We start from the raw sequence: 14,612 nt of genomic DNA, 5'->3' as shown, positions 1-14,612 counted from the left end.
CAGCAAGACGAAGGAGATGATCAGCAAACTGCAGGAGCAGAAGGAGAAGGGGAAGGAGGAGGAGGAGGGAGGAGGAGGTTACGGCACGCTGGGGAGGAGGAGGTGGGTATGTGTGTGTGTTAGGGCTGGGCGGTTTTGGAAAAAATGAGCATCTCGGTTTTCTTGATGAAAATTGATATCACGTTTTTTTTGCATGGTTTTTTTGATACGCGGCGAAATCTGAATGTTTCTGAAGAAAAGACTGAAATTATATTTAAAAGTGAGATAAAATCCTGAAATTTAATTAATCTCCATTTCGATTTGAATCACTTTTTGGAATAAAAACTAAAAAAAAACCTTCTCTCATCAAAAAGTGAACCTTGTGTAGGTGAAAACCGTTATCGCTTTTTTTAACGGTATACCGCCCAGCCCTAGTGTGTGTGTGTGTGTGTGCTGTGTGTGTGTGGGGGGGGGGATGGGTGTGCATAGCCACTTCAAATTTGGAAGGTTGGTATTTATTCCGTTCCATAGTTATATAATTATATTGAACAGACAAAGAATGAAAAAGAAACACATCGTCCCCATTCTTGATTCTCTATTACTGCATCCACCTATCCGGCACCGGGTCTGGTACACTTGTATACTTTTGGCTGCTGTGGCCTAGTCGTTAAGGAGTTGGGCTTTAGATAAGAGGGCTGCGGAGGGTCCTTGTTAGGTTTTTAGTGTTTATAATAATAAGTCTATCTACCTCTTTAGGTACAATGGAATAACTGGTTGTGTAATATCACGTGCTAGTGTTGTACTTACACCATGAATTTACCTTTACTTTTGACACCTCTGCCTGCTGTTAGTCTTCACCATTAGACCGCCACAATCCTCAATATGTAACACAGCAACAGTTAAACAAAGGTGTCAAGGAGAAATTGATGGGTGCATGTAAGTGGATGATGTGTGCAATGTATACTATGCAGTCAGTATCAGAATGTTAGATTGTGTAAAGAAAGAAATCAAGAGAATGAGGGTAAAGTGGAGAGAGGAGAGACAGAAGTTAAAAGTGCCAGCGAGAGTGATGGCTTTCATAGCCTCTACCTATCTGCACAGGTTCTCATGATCACCCCAAGCTTTAGCACTGCCCGTGCACTGGCATACTTTGACCTGGAGGGCCAGGGGGCAGTCACAATAGACTCTGCACTAAGGGGTTCATTTAGGCTATTTTACTTTGACCAGAAGACCCCTCATCTTGATCCTTACCAAAACTTCAAATTTCACTTCACTTTACCTCTCAACTTTATTTCCCTTTATAACTTTATTACCCTATTCTACTTGCCAACTCTGGGGTGAATTTCTCAAAACCAAAGTTGCTTACTACAGTAGCTACTTTGCTGTTTTCAATGCATTTTCCCATTGGCAACTACCGAAGTTGCTAACAGTCTAACAACTTCTCTTTTGAGAAACTCACCCCTGGTTTACTTTGCCATTTTTAGGAGGGAGGTGGTGAGGAGAGACGACGGCAAGACCAAGGGCCTCATCTCCCAGCTGAAGGAGAAGGAGAAGAAAGAGAAGGAGCGCGAGATGGAAGAGAGCAAGGAGAGGGAGAGGAGGAAAGAGGAGCTCAGGAGGAGGTCCGAGATGAGGAGCCAACAAGCTCAGACGGACAAAACGAAAGAGGAGGAGAGGAAGGAAGAAAAGACTGCGGAGGAGGAGGAGAAGAAGAAAGACGGCGCAGGAAAGGTGGGAGCGGATAAAGAAGTGAAGGAAAAGAAAGACGAAGACGGGAAGGAGGAGAGGAACAAAGGGAAGAAAGAAGAGGATGCCAGTGAACGTGTGAAGGCCAGTGCGAACGGGGAGAGCGTGAAACAGAACACATGTGAAAACGACAAACAGCACAAAGAAGAGGAAAAGACGATGGAGAAAGGAGATGCTCCAGACGGTGTGGGGAAAGAGGAGGTGAAGCAGGAGTTGACCAACTGCATCGGAGAGAAGAAAGTGGAGGAGGAGCAGGAGGAGGAGGAGGTGAAAAAGGAGGAGAAGAGCAACACCCCGAAGCCCAAGACGAAGACGAAGGAGGAGGAGGAGGAAGAGGAGTCGGCCAGCATGTTCGACGAGGACCTGCAGCGCGTCCGTGACAACGACCCCAACATGGCGGAGCTCAACGTTAACAACTCGGAGGTAGGGACGCAAGCAATTCATCGGTTTTAATCGATGAATGTGTTGATCGATTTTTTTTTTAAAAGTCGCAATTAAATGCCAATTCGACTGACGAGAGACCCAGGTGAAATGGGCATGTGAAGAGTGTGTGTGAAGAGGGGTGTGAATAGTGGGAACATCTTACATCATCTTTGGATTAAAGGTTCTTCGCGTAATACTTTTTGTAGTTTATTTCCAGAATTCATGCGGCCCATTCCCAAAGGTTCCCTTTTTCATGAATACTTATTATTATTACAAGATATTCTTACGTGCAAAAGGGGGGACCCTGCTGAAAAAGTATGGGAACCAATGTGAATTAATCAATGAATTAATCGATCAATGAATGAATCGATCATTTGCATTGAAGGTCATCAAGGTCAAGACGCTCATGGCGTTCGCCGAGGCGCTCCGTGACAACACGCACATCAAGAGCTTCGCGCTCGCCAACTGTCGCGCCGATGACCACGTGGCGTACGCCATCGCTGGAACCCTGAGGGTCAACAAGACACTCACCTCCGTCAATATGGACTCCAACCTGCTCACCAGCAAGGGGATCATGTCACTTATTCAGGTGAGTCAAAACACAACACAATAATAACAAGTAGAATGCTATAAAGGCATTCACAACTGCACCATTATATCACTCATATAGGTAAATACTCACGCTTTACAATTACAATCATATGTAGGGCCTATATAGCTATGCACTCACCAACATTGATACAGACTCTGACCTGCTGACCAGCAAAGGGATTATGTCACTTATTCTGGTAATTACTCATTCTTACACACACTTAAAAAGTATAACCATATAGGCCTACATGTATCTATAGCTATGTGATCACATCTGTCAACATGGACTCTAAACTTACTGACCAGCAAAGGAATCATGTCACTCATTCAGGTAATGACTCACTCTTTACAATTACAACCATATGATCTGTATAGCTATGCTCTCACCAGCGTTGATATGGACTCTAATTTACTGACCAGGGATTATGTCACTCATTCAGGTAATTTGCTTTACAGCTATAAATATGGGAAGCAGTAACATGATACAACCTGCTCACCTGACGAGCCATCATGGCCCTCAAAATACTCATTTGCACAGTAGCCTCTTAGTGCGGATGGGGTCGCCGGCGGCCTATTCACTATTTCCCCAAAATACTTAACTACATCATAACAACATTGCTATGACAGTACCGAGAGCCTTAAAGCGATGGTTCGGAGTAGAATCACCCTAATGCCATTTGAACCGTGACACCCATCCACCTTTACACCCGAGGTGTTTTCTGCCGCAGGCTTACATCAACAGAGTTGCCGTGTTATTCGATGTTTATTCCGGATAGCTTGACTCAAGCGCATATGGATCCTGGGCACCGTCTCCAAACTTTCCCCACAAAAATAACATGTCATGACACCAAACTTCTACAGTATAACAAATGTGGTTTGTACTCACAAAAAGATGAATTTGAAACTTTGTACATAGTCCAGGAGTTTATTAGTAACAACACACGAGACGATTAGCTTTTCTGCTGCTAAACATCCGTCGACGTCACTTCCTCCAGCTGGGACTGTCCACTTATTGTAAGGTTTGTGTTTTAGTCCACAGCCAGGATATGTGCACGAGTGTGGCATCGTCTTCTATTTATTAAATGTGGTAAAATTTAAATCCGAAGTGGTTAATTTCTAGTTGTAGCGCAAGCTGTCTTTTTGAGTTTTCCGCCTTCCGGACTCACGTGTATTTGTTTCCATCAACAAAGTCCCAGCTGGAGGAAGTGACGTCGACGGATGTTTAGCAGCAGAAAAGCTAATCGTCTCGTGTGTTGTTACTAATAAACTCCTGGACTATGTACAAAGTTTCAAATTCATCTTTTTGTGAGTACAAACCACATTTGTTATACTGTAGAAGTTTGGTGTCATGACATGTTATTTTTGTGGGGAAAGTTTGGAGACGGTGCCCAGTATCCATATGCGCTTGAGTCAAGCTATCCGGAATAAACATCGAATAACACGGCAACTCTGTTGATGTAAGCCTGCGGCAGAAAACACTTCGGGTGTAAAGGTGGATGTGTGTCACGGTTCAAATGGCATTAGGGTGATTCTACTCCGAACCATCGCTTTAAGTAACAGATTAAGACATAGCCGTTACAATTTTGGTGACAGTAAGGTTATAACATAGGCTCTGCACTAAGGGGTTAACGGTGCATGCTGTCAAACTATTTGACACACCTGTGAAACTGTGGATATTATCACCTGTGGATATTATCACATAACCACTGGTGTATAAAGTAGAAGTCAGAGAACAGTAAAAAAACAAAAAACAAAAAAACAAACAGGTCCAGCGGAATAACTGATAATAACTCGTAATATCATGTACTAGTGTTGTACTTACATAATGAATTTATGGTTGAGGGAGGCTTGTCTTGTTGCTTGGCCCAGTACCCCTTCGAGTCATATTCCATCCTTGGGTGCAGTATAACTTGTGTGTGTGTGTGTGTGTGTCAGAGGTCGCGTTAACCGACAAATGTCCGTCATTGACGGATTTTTTTGAAGGATGACGGAAAATTCTGAAGTCTGTCCGTCATTTTGACGGATCAATATTCAGGGTGATGATAAATAAATCACAAGTTTAAGTAGACCTACGCCTCTATCGAGTAGAGCAAATATGCATTTCAATTAGGTATAGTTATCAGCGCAGATAATTTCATGCTACTATCGTTTGCCTTTCTCCCTCTCTCCCTGCTTGTCATACCATGCGCCGCAGCTGGGCTGTGCGGCTGGCTGCAGCAGAGCGCGCGCCTCTGCGTTTGCTCAAAATAATTAATTAAAACAACGAAGACGTTGCCACTAGCCTACACGTGTGACTTCGACTTTAAGATTCAGAACTATGTGTATACCTATAGCCTACATACCGACTATCTGATTTTCTGCCAATGACGAAGTTGTCCCTCTATCGCCCTTCATAGAAGCATTGTTTCATAACTCCTCGCTTGAAACATAAACAAATATACGAATAGCTGCTAGCCAGAACCTTCACTCAAAGGCAACGCAGGTCTAAAACGGCTTCAGGACATTAACTAATAAAAACGACGGATATTCAAGAGCCTAAATATTACCAGGCAACGCAACTTACAACTTGCCACGTTGTCAGAAACGGCTATCCTTCTCTCATTTCGATAGCTGGTTCACCCATTATAGGCGATATATTTTTTTATTCAGACAACTTTACCGCGCATCCCAGAGCCAACATATAAGCCGATGGGGCTACGTATAGAGAGGCTCCCTTTACCGTCGCTGATATTTTTCAACAAAGTTTTGCGAAATCTGGTCTTCCTATTGTAGGCTTCAGTGCCTTTGTCGACTGCCTGGGCTAAACCTTTCTGCTTCAAGACGGCTTTCCTTTCCATCGTGCATGTGAAGCCCAACGCGAATATTATTTAACACTGCGCCTTTGTATTACAATCGGTGCATTAATCAGAGCCAAACGAGTGACTGACAGCTGTTGGATAAAGCCCTGCACGCGTCTTTCAAAAAAGTGCTTGTGGTGACCATAGCGCTGAACACTGAATCAGACGCGCGTCATGAGAGATGTCTGCAGCTTTTTAAACAGTGCAATGAGGGGGGCAGAGAGAGAAAGTGGAAAGCAAAATTGACTCCATCCTCAAAGTTGGAGAATGAATGTCGAGTGAAAGGGGGTGTATTCACAGCGGTTTACTCTCAATTGGCCGCAATTGCGCATGTGTTGTTCCCGGTGCAGGGTCGCGACCCCCCACATTGAGAAACGAGATGGAGAATTTAAAAAATAGGCGATGACGGATTTTTTTCGACCCTGTCCGTCAAAATGACGGACTGTGAAAAAGTCTAGCGCAACCTCTGGTGTGTGTGTATACATGTGTATGTGTATGTGTGTGTGCATGCGTGTTCTGCAGGCGCTGCAGTACAACGCGTCCCTGACGGAGCTGCGGTTCCACAACCAGCGGCACATCTGCGGCGGCAAGAGTGAGATGGAGATGACCAAGATCCTGAAGGACAACACCACGCTGCTGAAGCTGGGCTACCACTTCGAGCTGGCCGGCCCGCGCATGACCATGACCAACATACTGAGCAGGAACATGGACCGCCAGAGACAGGTGCGCACACAGTAAATGTTGCGGTGTTAATTCAACACTTACAGGTTTCATTTAAGTCCAAATGATGCCAAATCAACTCTCTAAGTGTTAAATGAGCACTGCAGAATTTACTGTGCACACACACGGACACATTTGTGTTTGAGTTGCACATTTTGCAGTTTGGGGGAACCCAACTGGATTGCTTTGTGTAATGTCTATCATGCTTTTGAGTGACGGACAGCAAAATACACTTGGGGTGTGTTCCATTATTCTAAGTCCCGTCCTCGCTCGACCTGTGCTTGTGGCCTTGGAGAGAACAGTGTGTCCCCGCTGTGTCAGCCTAAGCACAACTTTTGGGGCACTTTTCCCCAATCAACATCCCGATTGCACATGAGAAAATGACTCTTTAATTGCGCTCGTTTGAGATGTTGCAACATCATCACAAGGCCACAAGCACAAGTTAGTACGGGAGGAAGCATAATGGAATGTACCAAATGACTCGGACTTGTTGTTGACTTTGACCTTGACCATGTACTTGACCGTGACCTTGTATGTGACCTTCCAGAGGCGTCTGCAGGAGCAGAAGCAGGCGCAGCAGGCCAACGGCGGCGCTGACCCCAAGGGGGCGCTGGAGGTTCCCAAGACCAAGGGAGGAGCCTTCCGCTCCCCCAAGGCGTCCCCCAAACCCTCCCCACAGCCCTCTCCCATGCCCTCCCCCAGGATGGGCGGCAGGTGTGTGTGTGTGTGTGTGTGTGTGTGTGTGTGTGTGTGTGTGTGTGTGTGTGTGCGTGCGTGCGTGTGTGTGTGTGTGTGAGTGTGTGTGTGTGTGAAGTGCTGATTGGCAGGTTGCTTGTACTCAAGCGTGTGCTACATGTTTAATATGCAATAATGGTGTATTAGGTTTTTGTGTATTGTTTGTATTGTTGTATTTAGAAACACCTGAATTTCCCTCTGTATTAATAAAAGTACTCTACTACTCTACTTTACTCCACATACTCTACGCTATATTGCTCGAATCTACTCTACACCACTGTACTCTACTCTGCTCTGCTCTGCTGTACTGTGCTCTACTCTACTTTACTTTTATCTACTCTACTACTCTACTCTACTCTACTACTCTACTCTACTACTCTACTCTACTCTACTCTACTCTACTCTACTCTACTACTCTACTCTACTACTCTACTCTACTCTACTCTACTCTACTCTACTCTACTACTCTACTCTACTGTACTCTACTCTACTCTACTCTACTCTACTCTACTCTACTACTCTACTCTACTCTACTACTCTACTCTACTCTACTCTACTCTACTACTCTACTCTACTCTACTCTACTCTACTCTACTACTCTACTCTACTCTACTCTACTACTCTACTCTACTGTACTCTACTACTCTACTCTACTCTACTCTACTACTCTACTCTACTCTACTCTACTCTACTACTCTACTCTACTACTCTACTCTACTCTACTCTACTCTACTCTACTCTACTACTCTACTACTCTACTCTACTCTACTCTACTACTCTACTACTCTACTCTACTCTACTCTACTACTCTACTCTACTCTACTACTCTACTCTACTCTACTCTACTCTACTCTACTCTACTCTACTCTACTCTACTACTCTACTCTACTCTACTCTACTACTCTACTCTACTCTACTCTACTACTCTACTCTACTACTCTACTCTACTCTACTCTACTCTACTACTCTACTCTACTACTCTACTCTACTCTACTACTCTACTCTACTCTACTCTACTCTACTCTACTCTACTCTACTCTTCTACTCTACTACTCTACTCTACTCTACTCTACTCTACTCTACTCTACTCTACTCTACTCTAGGAGGAGCACCACTGGGGGGTCAGGAGGGCCTGGAGGACCCCCACCTCCCCCTCCGCCCCCCGGGGGGCCGCCCCCGCCCCCGCCCCCCATGCTGGACGGGGACTTCCTGAAGAACTCTCTGAAGCCGGTGGCCAACAGGAAATCGGAGGGGAAGGGCGGGGCCAAGAACTCGCGCGACCAGCTGCTCGCATCCATCAGGGGAAGCGACGTGAAGCAGCTCAAGAAGGTGAGATAGTGGGCGCGCACACACACAGTCATGCGCACACACACTCGCACAGAATACGTCATCAGTTACATCATCACGCCACAGGAACTCAATTCTGGCCAATCCACCCCCATGCCTCTGGCGTAATGGCGTAACCGATTACCATTTTCTTGCATCCCAAAAATTCGTCATTGTAAATGTTCAATTCGTGAATGTAATTTCGCTTCATAATAGTCCACACCTGCTATATTGGGAAGCTGTGACAGTACCTTGATGTATTTATGTGCAATGGCCATTATATCTGTAGGATATGAAGACATATGGTGTGTTGATATACTATTGTTTTGGTGGTGATCATATTAGTAGACTAGAGTAGAGTCAATTAATTGATCCCCAAGGGGAAATTAAGGTCTCAAGTAGCTTACAGAAAAAACACATACCGCACATAATGCCCGCATGGACACTTCAGACACATATAATATAACACAGGACATAGATCTATTTGGATGATATGTTTTCGGTTGAGTTGGTTTGTCTGTTTGTCTGTCTGTCTGTTAGACAGCAGGATAACTAAAAAATTATGAACGGATTTGGATGAAACTTTGTGGAGTTTTTGCAAATGACCCAAGGAACAAGTGATTAAATTCACAAACTGGAACCAGAATTTAAAAAAACATTCTTCACCATTGCTAACCTAAAAATCTAGATGCCCCTAGTGATCACAAATTGAATTGCGGACAGGGCGAATTTTAACATTCCAGTTTCTAAGTCCACAAAAAGAAGGCAAAAGACTTAAAATAAAAATAGGGTGTAACATAGTCAAATGTAGACCTACCGTGGCCAACCGTTCGATTCCCAGCCCGGGTCATTTGCCGACCCCTCCCCGTCTCTCTCCCCCCATTCGCTTCCTGTCCACCATTCAAACTGTCATATCAATAAAGTCGTTAAAAAAAGCAAAAAAAAAACAGTCAAATGTTCTATCAAACAGCTTCCTTGGCGGAGGTCTACACTCTCGGACTGCATTTCTAGTTGATATATGTGTTGGATGGGCATATGTCCTATTCTGTTGTGATAGGGTTTTCATCCAGTGTGACGGTGTGCGTGTGCATGTGTGTGTGTGTGTGTGTGTGTGTGTGTGTGTGGTTTCCCTGCAGGTTCCCGTGCCAAAATGGCTGCAGTGAGCTGATCAGAGGGAAAGAGAGAAGCAAGAAGATGAAGAAGTGGAGCGAAAGAACAGACATCTCATGAGGAGAGGAAGAGGAGCGGAAAGGGAGAGGAGAGGAGAGCAGAGGAAAAGGAAGAGGAGAGAAGAGGGGACGAGGAGAGAAAGAGGAAGAGGAGAATGAGAGGAAGAGGAGAAGTGGGAGAGAGTAAACCCTAAACGAGAAGAAGAAAAGAATAGAATGAATTGGGGCCTCTGTGTGTAGGGGAGCCAATAGGAGCTGACTACAGACTCCCACCTGATGCACAGCCTCCACCTTGCTCTCTATAGCTCACACACACACACACACACACACACACACACACACACACACACACACACACACACACACACACACACACACACACACACACACACACACACACACACACACACACACACACACACACACACACACACACACACACACACACACATTTGTATACCTTTGCACATGTTCACTCACACAACACACACACACACACACACACACACACACACACACACACACACACACACACACACACACACACACACACACACACACACACACACACACACACACACAGTACACACTGCATGCATGTGTCATTTTACTGACAAGTACACACACACCCTCTCTCTTTCTTTCTCTTCACTGGACATCAGGGGTGGGCAGTTTGTGCTTAAATGGCTCTAAGTCTTGGGGCGGGAGGGATTTGACCTTTGACCTGGATTTGTGTTGATGCCTTTGCCTGTTATTTTGCACTATTGGATGAAGCTGTTCCTAAAGTATGTTGACATAGTCGGTGTGTGTATGTGTATGTCGGTTGTGTGTACGTCGGTGTGTGTGTGTGTGTTTCTGTTTTGGAGCGATTTTGACTGGTGACAATGATAAGTGGTTGACGTAGGTCTGGAGAGATGGAACTGTGGGAGAAAGCACACACACATACATACACACTGTCAGTGTGTGATGTGAGGTGTGTGTTTGTTTGAATCTGCCACGTGAGGGAAGGGAAGACTTTCACAGCGTCCGCTTGGAGTTACGGCAGCAGGGGGAGCCAATCAGGCTCATTATCAGGGATTTCACCTTTGACCTTTCCAGGAAGTCCAGCCGCCATGTTTTTTTTTCGGAATATGAAATGGCTGCCATCAGAAATGTCAATGGGACTAACTGCCTGCAAAGACTGATATCTACAGTAGGGATGCCAACCATCCATTGAAATACGGTATCGTCCCGTATTTAGAAACAATAGTACGGTTTCAGTATCGAGCTGAAACCGTACACAAATATGCTAAAATGCGGGAAATTGCTTCTAAGAAACACAAACTATTCTGGGGGAGGACAGGCTCCCGCTCCCCCTGCGAGATTAGAGAATGAGGTGTCCGTGTCCCTAATTTGTTTGTCCCAGGGAGTTGGCAACCCTACTGATATCCCAACGACCTCTGAGATGGAAAAGAACTCAGGATGATTAAATTAGTATTTTGAGGCTGATGGTTCACTTTAAAGACAAAAGAAATCTTATTTTACAATACAACTTACTACCCTTTTGCTGGATGCCTTTATATACTTTCAGAAAATGGATCTCTTGAGTGTATCTCTTACATGTCTTACGTTCTCTTTAGGAATTTAAATGGCTTTCAGCTGATAAATGGACTATATATCATTCCGCAAGTGCTTGTGTTTGGGTGAGTGTGTACTATGTGTTTATGTGTGTGTGTGTTGGTATTCTGCAATTGCGTGTGTGTGTGTGTGTGTGTGTGTGTGTGTGTGTGTGTGTGTGTGTGTGTGTGTGTGTGTGTGTGTGTGTGTGTGTGTGTGTGTGTGTGTGTGTGTGTGTGTGTGTGTGTGTGTGTGTAAGTGTGTGTGTGTGAGTGACTGCTGGTATTTTCTCAGTAAGAATGCCGTGTCTTAATTCGGATGATCATTCCCTGCCCAGACTGCTTTGGAGTGTATCTCACTGTAATGTAGCTGTAATGTTGCTCTTTGTCATGATATTTCATCTTAAATGTCGCTCTTTGTAATTTTATTTTATCTTTAATGTTGCTCTTTCTTGTAATGTTATTTTATCTTATCGCGCGTCAGACGAGAGTGGTGCCAGAGTTCTTCACACTCAGATGAAGCTGTTACGAGTTCATGCTTCTAAGTAGCAGTGTATTTCTCACCCATGTGAATAAATAAAAACAATAAAAAGAGTCTAACATACGATACAGATTGATGCTGACTCCTCAGTCGTCAGTGAAGGCGATGGTGGCCCAGGCGGTAGAGGTTCTCTTCAGGAACCAGAGGGTTGCAGGTTCGAGCCCCGCTCTGCATGACCCCATCAATGTATCCTTGAGTGAGATATACCCCAAGTTGCTCCTGGTGGTAGGGCGGGGCCCTGCGTGGCAGCCACTGCCACCAGTGTCTGAAATGCGAGAGTGAATGGGTGAATGTGAAGCATAAAGCTCTTTGAGTGTTCCAAGGAGTGGAAAGGTGCTATAAAGGCAGTCCATTCCATTTATTCTACACAGAGACCTTGTAGAGAAATGTTTAATGTGATAGTTTTGAGTTGCTTGTTTGTCGATATATATATATTATATATATATATTATATATATATTACAGTACTACAGCATTGTATGTAAACTAGGAATAAAACCAGTCTAGGACCAATAATAGCTCAGCGATAAAGCCAAATTCCTAACCGGTGAATATTGTATAGTGGGAAACTATGACCATGCACACACACCCGAAGAGACAAAAACTATAGAGTCACTGGACTGTCTTCATAGCAAGACTGACACGAGCAATAAAAGTGACAGAGTATGACCGTTAAAAGCAGAATGCAAGCATTCTGAGACTCCAATTGGCTACAGAGCGGTCCCCGAACCGCATCTCATTAGCACAAGATTTGCTGAAGTTCAACTTCAAACTGTCAATGAGTTGCTCAAATCGCCTCATCACTCAAATGACTTTTGTCTATTCTGTCGCCAGCTCCGCCGTACAGTCAGTCACTTCCATTTCCGTTACCGTTGGCACTCTAGTCACTTTCGGTGTGTTTGCTCCATGACATTTCAGTTTGTGCGTATGTGTGCGTGTACCAAACAGTGTTGCCAGATGTGTCTGATCAAATCCCGCCCAAAAGGTTCTCAAAAACCGCCAAAATACTAAAATAAACTGCCAACTGTGTACTTCCTCATCACATTGGTAAACTCCTTTCATATGTTTACAATCTTCACCCCATAAGGACACACGTTGCATGTGATATTGATGAAAACATGAGTGGATGCAGTGAGAACACACCATTTTTTAATTTTTGATCTCTAAAATATGTAATAGAAGGAATAACTCAGTTACCCAACATTTTACAACACATTAGTGCAACTTTTTTCAATGTCAGAAAAATATGTAAAATATTCTTATTGCCACACATCTGTGTCCTCTTGAGTCTAAAAATGATATTTCAGTATTTTACAACTGAAATATAGGCCTACCCTCTGTAGTAAGTGGAACACTGAACAAAATAAGTTTTACTGTGTGTCATGAGTAGGCCTATAGTGTTTTACCATATGCACATCACTGTTCAAATGGTTCATACGAGTGTGATGTTTATGCTTGTGTTTGAACAAAATGGTCTTTTTAGAAGGGAGTCCATTGTTTTCAGACAAGCCGTTCATTTTTCAGGAGAAGTGAGGGGTTTTGCCCGTTGTGTTTTGCCTGTTGTGTTTTGCCCGTTGGATTTGTGTGTAGAGTTTTGAGAATTCGAGACATGATTCCAGAAATTGTGTGTTAACAATTAAGAAAAACTGTAAAGAGCCATGGCATATATCTAAATAAGAGGTATATGTGTTCTTAAAATACATTTAAACACACAGAGGCACAGCTGTGTGGGGTTTGAAGTACATTTAGCACCAGTGTTTAGGGAAGCTTAATAGCACTATATACAGTTCACTATCAGGCAGACTCAGATGAGGTGTTTGTATATGTTTAGGGTTCTTCACATCTGATGAGGTGTGTGTGTGTGTGTGTGTGTGTGTGTGTGTGTGTGTGTGTGTGTGTGTGTGTGTGTGTGTGTGTGTGTGTGTGTGTGTGTGTGTGTGTGTGTGTGTGTGTGTGTGTGGAGAGGAACCTGGCTGAGGTATGGCTTTGTGTGTAGATGTGTTACGATGATGTAACAAATATAGTTACCCTTTTGCAAACACGTACACACACACACACACACACACACACACACACACACACACACACACACACACACACACACACACACACACACACACACACACACACACACACACACACACACACTCCACTGACTGATATAATTATAACTTTTGAAACTTTTCTAAAGGGACATAGCGAAGATACCTTACTTATGTGTACAACATGAACTTTGTTTTTGTGAATTTCCTAAACATTCATTTGTTTTTATTGGCTCATGAATGTCGGCTGGTTTGAACAGGCTCATTCCAATCAAACTGTAACTCTTGATGTTCTGATGTCACCCAAAAAGAATACTTCCCTTTGAATGTTTTTGTGTACACATCTATGTTGCTGTTTCAGTGTGTTTAAATGCAACCTGTTCTAGTGAGTTTGCTTATATGATTGTGTAAACAGAACCAGCGAAGATAGAATGTGTAACGGAACACAGCATGCGGAATGGAACACAAAATGTGGAATGGAACACAGAATGTGGAATGGAACACAAAGTTCATACTTGTCATGGGAAAACACACTTATCGGAATATCAGAGCAATAGCATTCCCACACACACACACACACACACACACACACACACACACACACACACACACACACACACACACACACACACACACACACACACACACACACACACACTAATATACACAACAAGAACAAACAGACGCAGGAGAGCCGTGTTGTTGGCTGCTAAGGGAAGGCCAGTGGTCAGTGGTCGACTGGGAGCTATCAATGTGTTTACACACACACACACACACACACACACACACACACACACACACACACACACACACACACACACACACACACACACACACACACACACACACACACACACACACACACAGCTGCCACAGTCAGAAGGTCATCCACCTCACAGGCAACCACGG

The 14,612-nt window shown here is 44.0% G+C and overlaps 1 protein-coding gene across 2 annotated transcripts in view; it reads left to right on the top strand.

The window, feature by feature from the left end:
- Positions 1 to 9,918, top strand: part of lmod1b (leiomodin 1b (smooth muscle)) — an 18,818-nt gene extending 8,900 nt beyond the window's left edge. For both annotated transcript variants that reach the window (XM_063216004.1, XM_063216003.1), the window contains exons 2-8: positions 1 to 102; positions 1,464 to 2,148; positions 2,534 to 2,737; positions 6,099 to 6,299; positions 6,844 to 7,010; positions 8,135 to 8,360; positions 9,494 to 9,918. The exon at positions 1 to 102 is cut by the window's left edge. In XM_063216004.1, coding sequence (XP_063072074.1) covers positions 1 to 102; positions 1,464 to 2,148; positions 2,534 to 2,737; positions 6,099 to 6,299; positions 6,844 to 7,010; positions 8,135 to 8,360; positions 9,494 to 9,520 — 1,612 coding nt within the window. In that variant the 3' untranslated portion in view covers positions 9,521 to 9,918. The remainder of the gene's footprint in view (positions 103 to 1,463; positions 2,149 to 2,533; positions 2,738 to 6,098; positions 6,300 to 6,843; positions 7,011 to 8,134; positions 8,361 to 9,493) is intronic.
- The last annotated feature ends 4,694 nt before the right edge of the window (positions 9,919 to 14,612 follow it).

This window comes from Engraulis encrasicolus, chromosome 14 (assembly GCF_034702125.1).
Source record: "Engraulis encrasicolus isolate BLACKSEA-1 chromosome 14, IST_EnEncr_1.0, whole genome shotgun sequence".
Lineage (NCBI taxonomy): Eukaryota > Metazoa > Chordata > Actinopteri > Clupeiformes > Engraulidae > Engraulis > Engraulis encrasicolus.
The sequence above is the reverse complement of the archived record's forward strand: the minus strand, read 5'-3'. Positions and strand labels throughout refer to the sequence as shown.